Source organism: Podarcis vaucheri (assembly GCF_965113315.1).
Source record: "Podarcis vaucheri genome assembly, chromosome: 12".
NCBI lineage: Eukaryota > Metazoa > Chordata > Lepidosauria > Squamata > Lacertidae > Podarcis > Podarcis vaucheri.
Window position 1 is genome coordinate 49833253 of NC_138750.1, and position 17620 is coordinate 49850872.

The 17620-nt window shown below is 38.7% G+C and overlaps 1 protein-coding gene across 2 annotated transcripts in view; it reads right to left on the reverse strand.

The window, feature by feature from the left end:
- WDR37 (WD repeat domain 37) overlaps nt 1–9088 on the reverse strand; it is a 40276-nt gene extending 31188 nt beyond the window's left edge. Inside the window, exons 1-6 of one of the 2 annotated variants that reach the window (XM_082192474.1) lie at nt 9067–9088; nt 5573–5750; nt 4765–4861; nt 3345–3440; nt 3128–3192; nt 1576–1659 (exon numbers count right to left, since the gene is read on the reverse strand). In XM_082192474.1, coding sequence (XP_082048600.1) covers nt 1576–1659; nt 3128–3192; nt 3345–3440; nt 4765–4861; nt 5573–5710 — 480 coding nt within the window. In that variant the 5' untranslated portion in view covers nt 5711–5750; nt 9067–9088. The remainder of the gene's footprint in view (nt 1–1575; nt 1660–3127; nt 3193–3344; nt 3441–4764; nt 4862–5572; nt 5751–9066) is intronic. The other variant, XM_082192475.1, reaches the window with a different exon arrangement.
- Between the last annotated feature and the right edge of the window lie 8532 nt (nt 9089–17620).

Genomic DNA, 17620 nt, shown 5'->3' on the forward strand with positions numbered 1-17620 from the left:
GGCAACGAGCCGATAATGTGATTTAAATCTTCCTGCCCATCACTGTACTGTGGATTAATATATCTCCCTTTCCACTGCATTATGGGGTCTGTAACTGCCTGCACAGGTATCGGTTGAAGCATCTACTTTTTACTTCAGCCCCATCTGCTTTAGGCAAGCAGCTCCCAGAGTGTTTGCTTGCAGGGCTATGCAGCCCTTGAGCAGAAAAAAATAAAATAAAATCCCCCGCCTCCCCCCCCCATGTTTTGCAGATTGTATTTGAGATTAAGGTCCCTTTTGCCAGCGCTGGTGAGATTGCTTCTAGAGAAAAGTTCTGCATCACTGACAGGACAGAAACCCCATGAACTGTTGAGATAATGCCTAGAACAGAAACAATCTAACACAGATTCTCCCACCTAGCATGTTAGGGCAAGAAGAATCTATTATGATGTGAGTGTTACCTAGAAACAAGTTTCACTCAATGTCCAGCTTATGTAATTAAGGCATGGCTTATTAAGCCAGAAAATGCTTAGACCTTATATACGCACATGCAGCCCCTTAGCTTCTTCCTTCACACCAGCAGGGAAGGAAACCAGAACACTGCAAGTTCCCATTACGTGCAAGCTGGGAACTATGGCTTGTGGCTTCCAAACAAGCCAGGATGCAAAAGTCAGCACTGAACTAGTTAACTGCGCTTTCTTGGGCTTTTCTACCCCCCCCCCCACTCAACTGATGCAGGAGCAGAAGGGGTGCTTGCAAATGAACTAAGCGGCTGCATGTCCTGGCTTATGAAGTGAGGACTCGGTTACACAATTGTAGTCAATGCATTTTCTGTGTTGCTATCACACAAAAAAGAGTAGGGTACGCATTTGCTTAAATAAACTTCCCAGTCATTAAAAGACAAAATCTTCTTAAAGGAATGTCCAAGGAAAAGACTATATCTTTTATAATTTTCCATTCGTTAATGTTATTCTCGCTGCTTAATACATTGCATATGAGCTATTGTGAGGTTTCGAACTTTGCTTGATTTTAGTTCCAGCTGCAGCAGTCCTGAATTAGTCCTTTACTAAGTAGTCCAAGATTTTCTGCAGCATCTTCATAAGAAAATGAACACCAGTCTTTTTGCTACTTGTTCTCTGCAATACGGCATATGCTGAATCCTAGGTACACTTGATAAGCTCCCCACCTACCCACTGGCTTCAAAACCCCTAAAAACCAAGAAAAGCAGTGTGGAGAATTATACTGAATTTATTCAGTTTAATAAAGAAAGTAATGTCCTAGTTTGTTTTAACTGGGATGAACTCATCAGTCTGTATTAATCCAGACTGGTGCTAACACCTTCATCAAATGTAGCAAAGGAATGTGATGAGGGGAAAGCTGCTTTTGGTTTTCAGAGTCTGACCTCATCAATTAGTATCCAAAAGCAAAAGCAAGAAATTGTTAAGGATGGGTGGCACAAGGTCCTCCAAGAGGGCACAGTTGACAGATATGATATCCATAGAAGAAAACTGGTTAAGATGGCATTCTGCATGTTCCACCGCTCACTACTGTTTAGCTGGGCATGCATACTAGCACACTGGGAAGCAAAGCAGTTACCCAGGAGTCTCCACCCCATATTTCCCAGCTTCCCACGTTGAAGTTGCGAGGTCCACCTGATTTGCCTGGGAAAGAATTTGAACGCTACATAGCAAGTAAGAAGAGATAGGTATTCAGCACTTTCTTTAAAAGAAAAACAATTTATAACACACACACACTTAATAATAAATGTCTTTATTTTAATGACTATTTAAGAAAGTGAACTGCTGTTCATAATTAATAGATTAATAATACATTAATGCAAAATGGAGGAGATATTTACATCCCACAACATTCATATTGACATTGCAAACTATGTAGAAAGACAAATAAAAATGAAAATTAAACTGAAAATGAACACTAAACACAATTCATTATCAAATTTAAGCATCTCGGCATTTTCTCATAGGTTTGCACATTCAAATTACATCTGATCGATTACCAACTTTTTCATCTATTGACTGTATTTGCCTAATAAGCGTGCATTAAAAAGTACGATCAAAAGTAAGCTTAAAAAAAAACTACCCTGAAGTATTCTGTACTGAAGAGTGCTCCACACACTTTCTTCAGCTCATTCCTGGCCCAATCCAAATGGGGGGGCGGGGCCTTCAAATTTGAAATCAAAGTCCTTTTCTAATTCCCAGTATGGCCACCTCTCTAAGTAGCAATGGTTTGGGCAACATTCAGCATAGACTCAGCAGTGGAGATGGGAGTATAAGCTACAAGCCCTGCTGGATTGCAACAGCTTTCTGAGTTTCCTAGAAAGAAGAAAGGCTGACCAACTCCAAACTTTGTTTATGCAGAAAAAAACACATGAGGTGGGAAAGTGGTCTTGACCTTAGCTGTTCCGGAAACCAGCCAGAAAGCAAAATATGTAAATAGGGGCAGCTAGCAAACCCAATGTAATTTAATGATCAACACTGGGTAAGGGTGATGTGTCTGATCCTATATTTGACACTGCCACCATAGGAATTTATAATATTTATTTAGCTCTGTTCACAGCAGACACCAAAAGTTTACATTTGAACCTAAAAAGCAATATATTTTGAAAGCCCTGTGGAAGATAACAGCATGAACGGTTTGTATGTGACTTTCTGAGTAATACTTCCACGAGGCAAGAACACACTATTGATCGAAGTATCGATCAGGTCACTGGTAACTGCAATCAGAAGATGCATCTGTTCTATGAATCTACATTTTGAACGAGGACACAACAAAAGTGATGTCCATGAATTAGTAAAATTCATGGGGGAAATGGATGTAACATCTATTTAACTTAACTACATTCCTATAGAATTCCTCACAATCAAAATGCTATTAGTTTCTATCTTCTATTAACAGGTTTTTTAAAACCCTGTCACAGCTCTCCCTTGCTACAAACCTCCTTTCCTTTCCAATGCGTTCATTACATTATTTTGAAGCAACAATTCAGAGGAGCGGAAAACAGACGCCAACGATTTTGCTAGCCTTCACTAAGCATATCTACAAATAGAAAGTACTTAACAGAAAACTGCCAAATTTAGGCCAGCAAGTAAATATTGCAGGGAAATAAAAGGTTCAGTGTGTTTCATACCTTGCTGGTAGATGCCTTGTAAGTAGTCTTTAATTTCTGAGACAGCTGACTGGTACTATGACTGGCTGTTAAGACAAATAAATTTAAAGGGAGTGAGTTTTTAAAGGCTGTTTCATTATTTTATTTGAACATTTGTGATAACACCCTTCCAACAAATCACCAACTTAAGTTATAAAAAGCCAACTAAGAGAGGTATACTTGTCCACCTTCTTCTTACCTTTTGTTTTCAGCTGTCCCTTGCTCAGTTCAGCTCCATCAATGGTTTGGCCTTCAGCTGCTAAGCGTTCATTAAGTGTATCAATCTCTCTACGTACTAGCAGTAGCATAAAAATCAATGTTAATGAAGATAATAGGCATTCAATCACAACTTTTAAATTATCACACATTCCCTATATCCAAGGTCTCAACTGTGCAGCCTAGTAATCTCCAGTTTCCATCTACCAAAAGGGCTTTTTGCATCTGCGGTTTATCTGTATACCACAAGTAGTAAGCGTAATCTTAAACCAGCAGCCATCAGATTCAGACATAATTTCACAGCAGGCTTTGCCATGAGTAAGTTGCTTCAAAACTACGATTCCAACGGGAATAACTCTGATGCAAAAGAGCCATTAGTAAATGCAAATAAAAATTCAGGAAGGAAAGACCGCTATCTCTCTTCCACAATCAGCAAGTCACCGCTTGCCAAAGAGCTTGTTCCTGCATGTAATTCCACTCCAGATTGGAAGACAATGAACCCAGCATTAGAGCTTAACATATTTTTGCCAAGTTTAAAAAGAGAGAGCATCCAGTCTAGATATCTGGCACAGCAATTTTGAATCAATAAACACAAGTAATGATAATAATGGAGAATTTTATATATTATACAGCCCTAAAAAGTAGACATAATTCTTCACAAATTCCAAGAAGCCATGGAAGTTAGCCCCCCACGCTGGCTCTGTCCTCAACATCCCCTCCAGACATCAAGAAAACCATCACAAGAAGAATGGGGGAGTTGAAAGGGAGAGCCTATGTACATTCAGCCAAGAACATGTAGATTCCCCCTTTCAGGATTTGTGTTCAATGTGCAAAGGTCTGGAGATGAAGTCAGCAGGGGTGGAGATGAACTCAAGGATGGAGGTGGGGGTAAAGCAGGCAGCTCTACATATTCTGTAGAGGGCTTATATAGCAAACATATTATGCCTTGCTATGCATAGTTACATTTTTATGCTGCCTTATGATTAAACTGCTGTGGCTTTAAAATATTGAAGCGTAGCTGATACTTAGTTAAATAAAGAATTAAACAGGAAGTCATATCAGACATCCAAATGCTGTTTCTATCTATCTATCTATCTATCTATCTATCTATCTATCTATATACCTGCATACTGAACATGACAGACTGTACGGATCAAGTTAAAAGGAATTAGAAAATGCAAGTGCTAGGACCTCAAACACATGTGATACGTGGATATGTAACTTGGGAAATGTAAGTGTCCATTCAGAGTTGTTACTAAGCTGTTAATTCACAATCATGTATGGGGGCAGGGGACCAGAATAATTAGCTGAAATATAATGCATCTAGTATATTTTCCATGCCTTTCCATGCCCTTTCAACTTTTCAAACATTTTTCCAATACATTATATAAAGATCAACTCACATTCGAGATTTTCAATGTAGAGGTTTTCAAACTCTCTTTCTATTTGGCCAAAAAGTTCCAGGAGTGTATTTCTTACAGATGATGGTAGTTTAGAATCCTTGAAAGAATAAAAAATATTAAAAAAATTTGGAGTGCTTTATATTGCTTTAGTGCATTTTTGACCCTTAATGCCAATTCTGTAATTTTACTCCAAAATCTATCCTGAAATAATTTTCCCATTATACCAAAGAAGAGTTCAAATTTAAATCATACTTCAATCTCCACTGTTGTGTTGATTTGGGGGGGGGGGACTATTAGTAAGTCACAGAACACTGCTAGATGAAGTGAGTGCTATTTTGACCATGATTCAATCATAAACCAAGTAGCATGGAATGGTGGGTGCCTCAATAATGAGGATGCCTTAACTGTCTGAGCCGAGGCACAGGCTTGATTCTCTGTTCAGCAGTGAAGACCAATGACGTGGCTTTGAGCACCTCCCCGCCCCCCCTCGTTTCACCTGAACATTCACAAAAGGATGTGTTGAGGATAAATGAGGTGAAGGACTGAATGCTTAGGCATTCCCAAGTTTTAAACTAGGAGTTATAGCCTTTTACATTTCACCACTCCTCACAGTATGGAAACCCTCCATGCACCCTTGGCAAGTTTTGTTTTGTTTTGTTTTTGATAAAAAGATATTTTGTTTTTTGGAATTATATGGAATTAGTCTTGCTGCTCAATAGATTGTTATCAAGCTATTGTAACTTGCCTTAATAGGATTAAGTAGAGAATTTAAACAAACATAAGACACACAAATTCCAGCCAAATTTACCTGGCCTTCCAACATCTCTCTCTGCAATCCTGATCGCTCCTGTTCAGAACTGTTTGTTCTTCGTATAGAAAGACTGTGAGATTTGCGTTTCTGCTTGGCTTGGCGAGCAGTGGCACAACTTCCACTTTCTGTGGGCATTACTTCAAAAAAATAACTTCCCAGAAGTTCCTAAGATAAACTAAAACCAAGTGTTAAATATTAGAATTTGCCTTATATAATGAGTTAGTCTTAGAAGAAATAATTGTAATGGAAAAATTTAAGCCTGCAAAATTCTTAAATCATTTTTAGGGAAGGGATATTTTGTCTGAGGAAAAAGAGCTGCTTTTAGTTAAGATTACTTAATTCTGATTCTATTTAAAAAATAATGCTGCGGATATATGAAAACAGGAGAATTGAGACCACATTATCTGCCATTAATTGTTAGCTAAAAAGCCACCGTATAAATAAAAAAAATCATCCTCTAGGCTAGGGGCCTACTAAGTGCCTTCGAAATGCAAACCTAGTGAGAATTCCAAAATGCTTCCAGCAAACAATCAAACACCTACTGCAGTTCAATGAAATGCATGCAAAGTCATAAACCCAGCTGTAAGTAAAGGAAGATGATGTTTGAAGGGTGGAGTCAGGTAATATTTAGTAGAATATTTAGTAAAATGTTGCAGCAGTTTACTAACTTGTTCTTTCATAAAACACCTTACACAAAGATTGTGCTATAATCAAATTAAAGTCTTTAAAAAGTTAATTCATTTAACATCTAATGCTACTAAGAATATTAAAACGGATTTGCAAATGTATCTTTTTTTAACATTTGCTCTATTCGAAAATCATCACTCTGCATTTCAAAAGTCATCTGAACTGTGTTTAAATTACCTGACAGTACCTTCAACCATACTTGCCCATGCATGAACCATACTGCTCCCATAAGAAAATCAAGTTGTGCTTCATTTAGGGAACAGTGTCCAAGAAACTACACTGTATCCAAATCTTTTCACAATTAATATGAATCTATTAAGCAAGAAACATTTTCCATTTCCTCCCCTCCTCAAATTCCATTTTAACAAGAGCTGAAGCATTTCGTCAATTAAAAACCTTTCAGTTAAGAAGATGGCCACTGTTCATCTAACAGCAGAATTTGTTCTAGTACAAGAACTTACATAAACATGGGAGGCAGACAACACTTTAACAGAGGTATTCCTCCTCTCCCCCATGGGAAAGAATGCCTCTTCTAAAATGGTGTCTTATTCATGTGTCAATAATCTAAAAACAAATAATACTGTTCAGAATTATAATTCTATTTGTATACCATTTTAAACAATTATAGCTCATAGTTAATCAATTAAATTTTCTTTAATTGGTGCCAGCTCTGATTTTAACATGTGAGTTTTTAGCTTCAATAACAGAACAATGGCTAATTGTTACTTTGAAACCAAGGTTAAAAGACTATCAACTCAGAAGGCAACATTCATTTTCCCCACCCGAAAAAGAATTCCAAAACAATGACAGTCCAGGAAAGAGACCCAGGAACTTGCAGAACAAAGAAGAAAGCAATAAAGTTAAGCAAAGAAGTTTGAGCAGCATTTAAAACAACTGTGTGGAAATCCCTGATGTAGGGAGATTTGACAATACACCAACTCTCAAATTAGGAATGAGAACTGTTATATACATCTAACTAGAAGACTGTTGGGGTTTGAAAAATCTAGGTTATGAAATCTACAGCCAAAAACAAATGCATGTTTTGCAAATTGCAAGGCAATGTAGTGTAAATAATACTTGAAATTAACACAGAAAAATACTCTGTTGACTCTGTTTAATTAGACTTACTAATTAAGGCTGAGGATACTGCATGTTTTGGTACATGGATATGAGCAAGGAGCATTCCTCTGAAACAACCTTTCCTACAAGCTAAAGACCCTTTTCACATGTACTTTTCTTGTGACTAGCAACCAACAGAAATTGTATCAGCAGTTTGGAAGATGTCTCCAAAAAGGTCAACCTGTTAGTGAGAATTTCCCTCCACTAGTCATTATTAAAATTCTTAAGCTCAAAGCAGACCCAAGGGGACTTAGATTTTCCTCATCTTTGTGTTAGCTCTGGCTAAAAGATGTACTACACTCATAGAACAGCTGAACTTAAATAATGTATTTTAATCTGATGGTGCAATTTAACCTTCCCTTTTAATCATGGTCAAACGTTATGCAAAATGAACACTTTATTTAAGCCATTTTTCACAGCATCAGGAAAACAACCGGCTGTTTAGATACAGGCCCTTTTTATCATTTCCAACAAGAAAGGAAGAGCCACAATTAAAGTGATACAAACCAAATTGGGGAGATGGAAGAAATCATTTTAATATTTATTCATATTTATTCTTCATTTTAATATTTATTCATATTTATTCTAAATCATGCACCTACATCTACAAGGTGCTAAACAAAACACAGGAAAAAGTCAGGCCCCTGCCCAATGCAGTTTCCAGTGCAATTTAGACAAAACTAAAAACCTTCAAAAACTGGAAGAGAAGGACAAACATAATAAAGCACCGTCAAAACCTTTGAGGGGGAAAAATACAATTTTAGAACTAGAGAAGTTATTTGCTCATAAAATGTTAACAGCTTAGTCAGTTGGACATCATCAATCTGCATTTCATTATACTAATGATCCTTTGCACATCTTCATGCACCAGAATGACTGCAAAATTCATGCATTATTCAGGAAAAAGACATGCTTAAATGCAAGCCCTCCTCCAGATCTTGCAAGAAGTTACACCTAAAGCTGAGGAGGCAGCAAGCAAACACACACACACACGGAAGACGGGGAAAAGGAGAAATTAACAAGCAGGGTTCAAGGGCCCACTGACACGTGATATTTCTCCTACACCAACCACTGTTGTGTGCAATAAACATGTACACCACTGTATGTGACAACAGAGTATATTTATCATTATTAACACACACATCATGAAGCCAGCGTAGGAAAAAATTCATGTGCAGCAGCTCCAAGTGTACTTTAAGGCTGCAATCCAATGCTAACATACATAAAGGTAATCCCCAATGAACTCAATGGGGCTTACTTCCAAGAAGATATATATAGCATTGTACTGTAAAACTATCCAAAAGACCGAACAGCCTTTAGCTTTGAAAGAGAGATTACTGAACCTTAAAAGGGAGGGGGGAATATTATCCTTTAAGCTTTGGTAGCAAATCACTTAAGTTGGAAAGGTGATTTCTGTCAAGATCAATTGCCCTTTCACCACAAAAATCTTACAAATTTAATGTAAGAAATGGAATTAACTGAACAAGTCCTTAGCAAAACAGTATGGCACATGGAGATACACAGCACAATCCTATACATGTTTACACAGAAGTAAATCTCATTGAGTTCAATGGGATGTACTCCCAGATAAATGAGTATAGGATTGCAGCCACAAGAGGGGATCATTGCTGGCAGTTACCTGGATTCACCCTATTAAATTAGGTTTTCAAAATAATGGAAATTACCTGTCCAGTATATCAGTGTCATGTTAAATATCCTATGAAAACCATATTAAATATTGATTAGTGAAACAATACAAAAATTAGTCAAAAAGACTTTCACATTTTAAGTCAATTACTGCTGAAGCATGCAAAACTACCACCTATACTTTAATCTTCCTGCTATCATGCATGTTAAGGGCCACAATGAGAACATTAGTGAGAAATGAAAAAATCCACAGTTCAGATGTTGCAGTTTACGTTCAGTATGAGCTGACAGGTACGCTTACTGCACCATCATAAGGCTACTTCTTGAAAGCATATTCCATTTGTTTCCATGAGATTTAATATCAGTAGAATTGTTTTAGAGTAAAGCCTTATTCAGGTGTTCAGCCTCCCAGGAGGGATGAGTGGTGCCCTGCTATGCCCCCCCCCCATGCTATCCACACATTAGGGGCATGGCAGCAGCAGGACAGCTTTCCAAATACACACTGGCTAGCCCCATAAACTATGACCCTGAGCATTCAGGGTTGCAGCTCATGGAGACAGGCAACACACATTTGGCAAGTTGCCCCACTGCAGACATGCCCCCAATGTATGGATAGTACTACGCAGGAAATAGTACCTGCATGCAAAGACAGGCTCTAGTAAATTGAGTGGACAAGACCAATAGTGGGTCTGATGGTCAAGAAGGCAGCTTCTGGGAAGTGAGAGGTTGGTAGAGCTCATCAGCCAAGGAAGGTAGCCCATCTAGGAGAAGCAAAACTCTGCTCCCAAACTCGTGCTGCCTTGGGAGATATCCTTGGTAGAAGAAAATGCTAAGGAGCAAATCCTTGCCAAATCTGGAGTGCAGTTCCTAAAGCAGTTGGGTGGCATCTTGTATGCCTCCTTCCCACAACTTCTGCAGCCAAGCTGGTGCCGAACGTATTGCTCGACTTTCCATCAGCAAGGGCCAGGGGGTCTTGCCATCTGGGAAGTCCAAGACCTCCATACTCACTGCCCAGGCTTCTTCCCCAGGAAGGTCAATTTGGTGCTGCTAATGCAGCAGTTTGACTTCACCCCTGGAGATGTACTCCATAGTCTCTCGAGACAGATGAGTGAGAACCAGAGAAGGGCCATAGCAGAGCACAGAGACATACGCAATGTGGATGCACCCAGCCCCACCTCAATTGATTATAGACCTGTGAGGATAAATACACAAGTACAGATGTAGTTGTAATCCAAAGTATGCACATTCACTTGCAGGTAAGCATAGCGTGAACTGGATACATGGGATCTCTCTGCACCCCACTAGCTAGGCCATACTGATCAAAATACAGTGTCAAAAGAACATAATCAGATGATTCAAGACAATAGGTAAATGTTAACTATAATATTACATTGTAGACAGGAATCTGCAGGAATCTATACAAACATCCCTGTGCGCATAAGTGAAAATCACAAAAGGGGGAACACCCTCTAAACACCCATTTTTTCCTGCTCTCTAGCTCTCTTCAATCCAGACCGAAATATCTACAGTGAAGCTCTGGGGCTGGCTGGAAGGTGTGCACTTCAGCTGTTAGGTGTGGAGGCTGAGCAACCTAAACAAAGCCTTGCTGTGCCTCTGGTCTTTTGGGGGCTTTCTGTGCCCCCAATGACATCCTCTTCTGGCTCCAGGGAGAGTCTCCTTGCAAGCCCTGAGGACTTTCCCCCATTTCCTGGTACGTACGTATGTATTTCCCAGTGCCATGCAGTCGCACACAAGTCAACTGTGCATTAAGTGGGATGACGCCTGTACTCAAGTTCTGTTGGGAGTACTCTCACATTCATAGGCCAAAAGCTGCAATTGTAGCCTTTCCATGGCAACATATGAAACTATCAGGTCACCTAACATAGGTCTGGTTTCTGTAAACCACTGTTGATGAACTTGATTGTGTTTTTTAATGTCCCCTTCATGTGTTGCAACTGTTTTGCATGAGGAAGTCAGATCAAGGTTTGACTACACATTTCAACTATATTCATTTGAACCAGTGTTGCACAAATGATATTTTTAAAGCTATTTGCTAATATAATGGGGCAGCAACTGATGACTCAAACTCAAAACGGCATTATGGCAAAGGTAACATTACACTTGAGTATATAAGAACTAGTTTGCTAAGTTGCAAACAATGCTCCCTTAAATGCCCCAAGCATAAAATTTTGCAACAGTGATAAATCAGGTCCACAGCAGAAAAATGACTTGCCTTAAGTTATTCACATCCTAACAAATTATCCAATAAAAGGTGGGAGAGATATAAACTATTCTACAATGGCAAAGAGACAACTATACAATTTTTTAATACTATTATTCTAGTATCCGAATTATCCTTTACAGAGCATGTTTTATACCTTTAAATAAAACACACAACATCTACTTTTTATTGAATGTATCAGATTATTTCTGATTATTTATTTCTGGAAGATAAAATGTAAAACAAATTATCATTTAATTGTCAAAGATGAAACAAGAATAGCAAGCATAAAAGATCAGGCAACAATGTTACAAGGTCCCCCCAATAAGTCACCTACTTTAGCAATAGTTGGTATTCCTAATATGCTTACTTGTCTGATCTTAAGCAATCAAGACGAGTTGTGTAATGAAAGAAAAAAATCCCTCGGGCATTCATGTTTCTGAAAGCCAAGAGACAATATCTCTTTCAGGAAATATCAGAATGTGGAAAGAATTACTAAAGCAGTGTGCTTCCTTTTTTGTCCATTTAAAATGACTTAGGTTTGAGGGAGGGAGACTGGCAGAGCAAGTATAAATGCAAAAGCAAGCTCCCCACCCCTTTCTGCTCTTTCTTCTTTTTAACAAACACACACACAGAGAAGTTAACAGTTAAGATTTTCAGAGGGCTAGGCATGTTAATCTGTTGCAGAAGGAACAACAATAAAGAGTTTTGTTGCACCTTAAAGACTACAACATTTATTGCAGCATAAGCAATTAGTTAAGATTGCAGAATAAAATTAAGCCTTGTTTAGCAGAGCAGGGATTTTCAAGCTGTGTTCCAAGGCAACTAAGAATTCTTCAAAAATTCGTTGCATTTCCCACATACACAAAAATAGTAATGGTAGTCAATCTTTCCTAAATGATGGCTTGCTCACAACCAGTGTTAGATAACCAGTGTTATATAAGCTAATCACCACATGGCACCTTAAACCCAGGTTATGGGTGCCACCTCTGTCTAGTCACTTTCTTATGTGGTGGGGTTTATTATTATTATTCATTTCTATACCCCTCTAAAGAATCAAATGAAACAATCCAGAATAAAACAGCAACAAGACATTTCCACAAACTGGCTGGCTGGCTGGTGCGCAGCTGCTTCTTTTGGTGCTTGGGCACACAACAGAAAATACTGCTGCGTACTAGCCATGTGATGGAGATGTCAGTCCCCAAAAACGTTTTGAACTAAAACTCCCATTGAAGGGACGCGGGTGGCACTGTGGGTTAAACCACAGAGCCTAGGTCTTGCCAATCAGAAGGTCGGCGGTTCGAATCCCCGCGACGGGGTGAGCTCCTGTTGCTCGGTCCCAGCTCCTGCCAACCTAGCAGTTCGAAAGCACGTCAAAGTGCAAGTAGATAAATAGGTACTGCTCCGGCGGGAAGGTAAACGGCGTTTCCATGCACTGCTCTGGTTCGCCAGAAGTGGCTTAGTCATGTTGGCCACATGACCCGGAAGCTGTACGGTGGCTCCCTTGGCCAATAAAGTGAGATGAGCGCCGCAACCCCAGAGTCGGTCACGAGTGGACCTAATCGTCAGGGGTCCCTTTACCTTAAAACTCCCATTATTCCTGACCATTGGCCATATTGGCTGAGGATGATGAGAGTTGCAACCCAAAACTTCTGGAGGGCACCATGTTGAATGGCATTGGTCTAGACCAGTACTTTAACTAGGGGTGGAGGCCTGAGCAGCACTCCATATGAATTCAGAGCACATTCATGAAAATTCCCTGGAATCCTTTATAAATTTCAGATAGTCATCAGAAAGACAAGTAAACAAATCTGCAATATTATGACAATTCTGACCACCAAAATCAGCAGCCATGATTCAGGGAAGCAGACAGTTCTGTTTATCCAGAAGATCTCTTCACTTTTCCTGGTGTCAGTGTCCCAGAGGACAATTCTTCAGTCTTTATATAAGATTTGCCAAACCAGTTTGCATTAGGAACAGGAGTGGAAGGGCAGTATTAAAATAGAAGGTTGGGACAGGATCATAACAAAGAATATTAAGCCAGGAATGGACCCAGTGGGTCAGTCAGTTAACTGAGGAAAGCCAGCAGATACAGGAAGGGAAGAAAACAAGCAACAGGAAACCCAGTTCTAATATGTTCTGGTAAAAAACTGCTGAGACACTGAGGCAGGAAGGAAACAGATTGAAACAGGATGCCATGTGGAAAGGTTGGTACATGCAGATCACCTGACTCGAGCACTGAAGTTCTCAAACAGCGGCTACAGAAAAAATGAGCCTCGTCTAAATTTGGCATTATGCATCTACCTATACCCAGCCACTAGCAAATGGTGGCCCAAAGAATTTGACTGTGATGACCTGACAACAGAGTTCTTCTCACACACTATCCACAATGCAGTCTGCTTTTTAAATCAGGAGTTCTGTGGCACAGCATGGGAAGCAGATGATTGGGTGGATAGGCCTGTTAGATGGGTTAATGACAACAGGCATATATGAAACAGTCCTCTGGCCTAACAGCTAAAATGTCCAACCAAATTACATGATTCTTTTCAACCAGTAATTTCCTGCAGTGGATTTTCACTTGCTGTTGAAATAACCTAATCGCTGAGTTCTTTCATAGCTTCCAAACCTCTGCTAATTTTCATGAGCAAAACCAGCAATTTCCTTAGTTCACATCATTGTTCACTTTCCTTATCATAAACACACCTGGCTGAAGTGTGTGCTTTAAAGCCATATCTAATCTCCATTTACTTTGCATAAACCCAGATATTTATCTGCACATTTCATTATTCCATTAACAATATTATCTCATTCTGTTACACGTCTCTCTTAATTCCGAGCTTGCACAGTGTTGTTAAAAAGCCCTGACCAAATACAAAATTTCTTCACATGTTGCTGGAATCCAATGATTTTTATAACAGCAGAGATGTGGTCTTGCTTTCCTCAAAATTAATAAAGCTTTATTCTTGTATATTCACAGTATACTCCAAAAGTTTCTGCTTATTTTAATATTTTGTAAAATAATAATGTTCATAAAATATAAATATTAGTAAGAAAATATGACAATTTGATTTGAACTTGAAGTCTACAGGCACTTGGAAAACACTCAGTCGTTTTCCTGATTAACAGCTAAATAGGAGGAAAGCACCTCCATCACTGGCTAATAACTGCATTTTTAAATTCATCATTATGGGAGTTTGGTGGCTATTCAAACAATACCAACAATTAATCCAAAATGAAATTAACCATGGTCACATTATATAGCATATATGCTGAGTACTAAAATTCATCCTCTGAAGATTATACAATAACATAAAGTACATGTTGCTAATTAAAAAATGAGCAAGAATGCTTCCAAAGATTCCACATAGTTCAGAATATAAGAAAAATTCAAAGCCTACTTTGAGGTATTTTTCCAATCAAGCCATGTATAAATTTTATAAAATAAATAAAATAATGAAACTGAACAAAATTGTCAAATCTAGCAATCCCACTGTCATTTTTGCAACCTAGGGGATGTGCCAAAACTTGCCATTCTAACCTAGTAATGCTGAAACTATCTGAGCTTTTTAATCACATACTCAGTAATACAATCTTATCTCAGCCATCCAGTCAGGAATGAGATTGTTCATGTCATACATGCACTGCCCAAGATATCCTCTGCAGCACTACTTTTTGAAATAAATTCTGCCTGTTCTATTCTTTTAAATACTTTCCACCTTCCCCTTTTTCACCTTGCTGACAAATAGCATAAGGTAAAGAAAATTAGAATTCAACTAACCAGTGACAAAAGGGTTTTGAAAATTATTATTTTACCACTTTAATGCAAATGTGGGAGGATTATGTTTCAAGGGATATTGGAAATAGTTATTTCTTCCATAATCAAAGCTTGAGAATTAATAGCAACATGGGAAGCTGCCTGGTAACAAGTAAGACCAACCAACCACTCATCTCTCTCAGTATTGCCAAAACGGACCTGCAGGAAGTCTCCAGTGATTCAGAAAGGAATCTTCAAACTCCTACTTGGACATGATGGGAACCTTTTGCAGACAATGAATGTGCTTCACCTATTGAGTTGGAATGCCTCTCCCAAATTTCTATGTCAATATGTGATTTTTTTTTATGCTACAGTATTTTTAATTTTGTTGTGATATATATTTTTATTTGGAAGCCATGTCACATTTGATTTTATCACAGAATAGGAGGATATAAATGCCCGAATAAACAATCACCACTGTACACAGAAACATAACCTGGAAACATTCCAGCAGCACAGTAACCTGGGCATTCAAAATTTCTTGCTACTTCATTAGAAACAGTATTTCAGTGTGAGATTCTATCAACAGTCCATCAAGATCAGCATTATTTTAAAATGGGTAGCCAAAGGCTACAGGGTGATTTATATGAACAGCAGAATGGCAATACCTATGTCTCATTAGTCCTCACAAACTGACAACCTACTGCCTGCATCACTTTTAAAGTGGGTTGGTTATTTCTGCATGTAGCATTAGTACCTTAAGAATCTGTGATGCAGATGAAAGGCATGCTAATATTCTATGGACAGGGACAAGTGATCAAGTTTAAACATTATGTTACACATAATGTAAACATTAAACATCATGGGCAACACCCACATGGGTATGATGTTTTTATACACTAAATGTTACTTCTTCTTGGGCCTAATATCTGGAACGTACCATCTTTCAACACAATGAGTAGCAGTAACTAACCTATTGATCCTGCATCAATTTATCAATTCTTTTCAGCCATGGAGAGGTTGTGGCCTTCATGAAACCTTAAGAAAATAAATCCCAAAGGATGTGACATTCCATAGGTTTTGTGTTATATTAAATGTTTTCTTTAGCTTAGTTATCACAGACAACACTTATCTCCAGTCTATATATTTCAGCAAGAGGCACCAAGAAACTTTATGTTTCTTGGGGACAGCTATTTTTCTTCTTAAGATCATCTCATTTCTAAACCTAAAGGAGATGCATCCCAACAACATTTATATATAGCCTGCAGGTTTATCAGAGAGGCTCTCTTTTGTTTTGGTTCAGGCAAACAGCATTAATCACTTGTTCAAAGAAAACAAATGCAAGTGAAGGCTTTTCTGCCATGAAATCATTAACCACATCACTGTTACAGAAAAGGTCTAACCAAACTAGGTGGCCTCAAGTAACCACTCTGTTTGAGCTCCCACTGCATAATAAGTGAATAATATTAATTTACCATAATTGGACAACATAAAGATTACTGAGAATTAATTTGAAGTGGTCTGAATACTTAAAAATGATATGTAAGTGATTACTACTGTTGGAAATACATATATGTGCTATGTGAATGCTTATTTTCATTAATAATACAGAGTTACAACAGATGCAACACTGTTTCAATTCACTTGATGTGAAACTCACAAACACCGCAAGCCCTATAGAATGCAGCCTAAGCTATTTCCAAACCTACAGAAAAAGAGCTGTTATTTTATTACAGAGAATGTGTTTGGGGATGTGAAGTTCAGTGAAACACTACAGGCTCTCTGAAACTAATTGGCAGCCTTCCACACACTAATTGCCCTGATTACCTCATTTGTTCAAGAAACATACACCTTGGAGCAAGGGTACTGGTGAACACCTCAGCATTCAAACAGCAGGATTCACTTTCAGGCTATTCAGAACAACCACCACTTAACTTAAGACAGTTAATGTGACCTTCTCTGTGTGTTTGTTTGTGTGCGAAATGTTCTCCCTTTTGAATGAGTACTGTAAATCCTCATTTATTTATCCTGGGCTTTCCCTGACCATTAGTACCAGCCCCAGATGTCCTTGGCTCTGGCTGCTCCGAACTTTTTAACCTGATAATGTTAGCTTGACTGGATTCCTGTATTGTTTGATGCTGTGAACTGTTTACAGCATAACACATTTCCAGTTACGGTAATGATAAAACAGCACAGCTGTTGTTGTTGTTGTTTTTAATTAAAATAAAGCAAAATGCGGCTGCAAGCAGACCCCCTTACTCCCCCCCCAGCGCCTCTTTCTTCAAATACCCACATAACCCATTCCTGTAAACCTGTCTATTTTATCAAACTTAATTTCTGCCCAGGCACGCACACACAACTGAAAAACACAAAAAAGGTTGAAAATGAGCACAGACGTGTAAGGGAAACACAAAGAAGCAAGCTGTTTACATGGGGTCCATCAACTCCCCACCCCACCCCCCACGTTGCGGGATATCCCTCAGCAGTTCTCGTAACCTTCTCTCTCTCTCTCTCTCTCTCTCTCTCTCTCTCACACACACACACACACACGAGGCATAGTGCACCTATTGCCACTTCACCCCAACCTTAATACAGATCTTGTCCCCCCTCCCCCAAA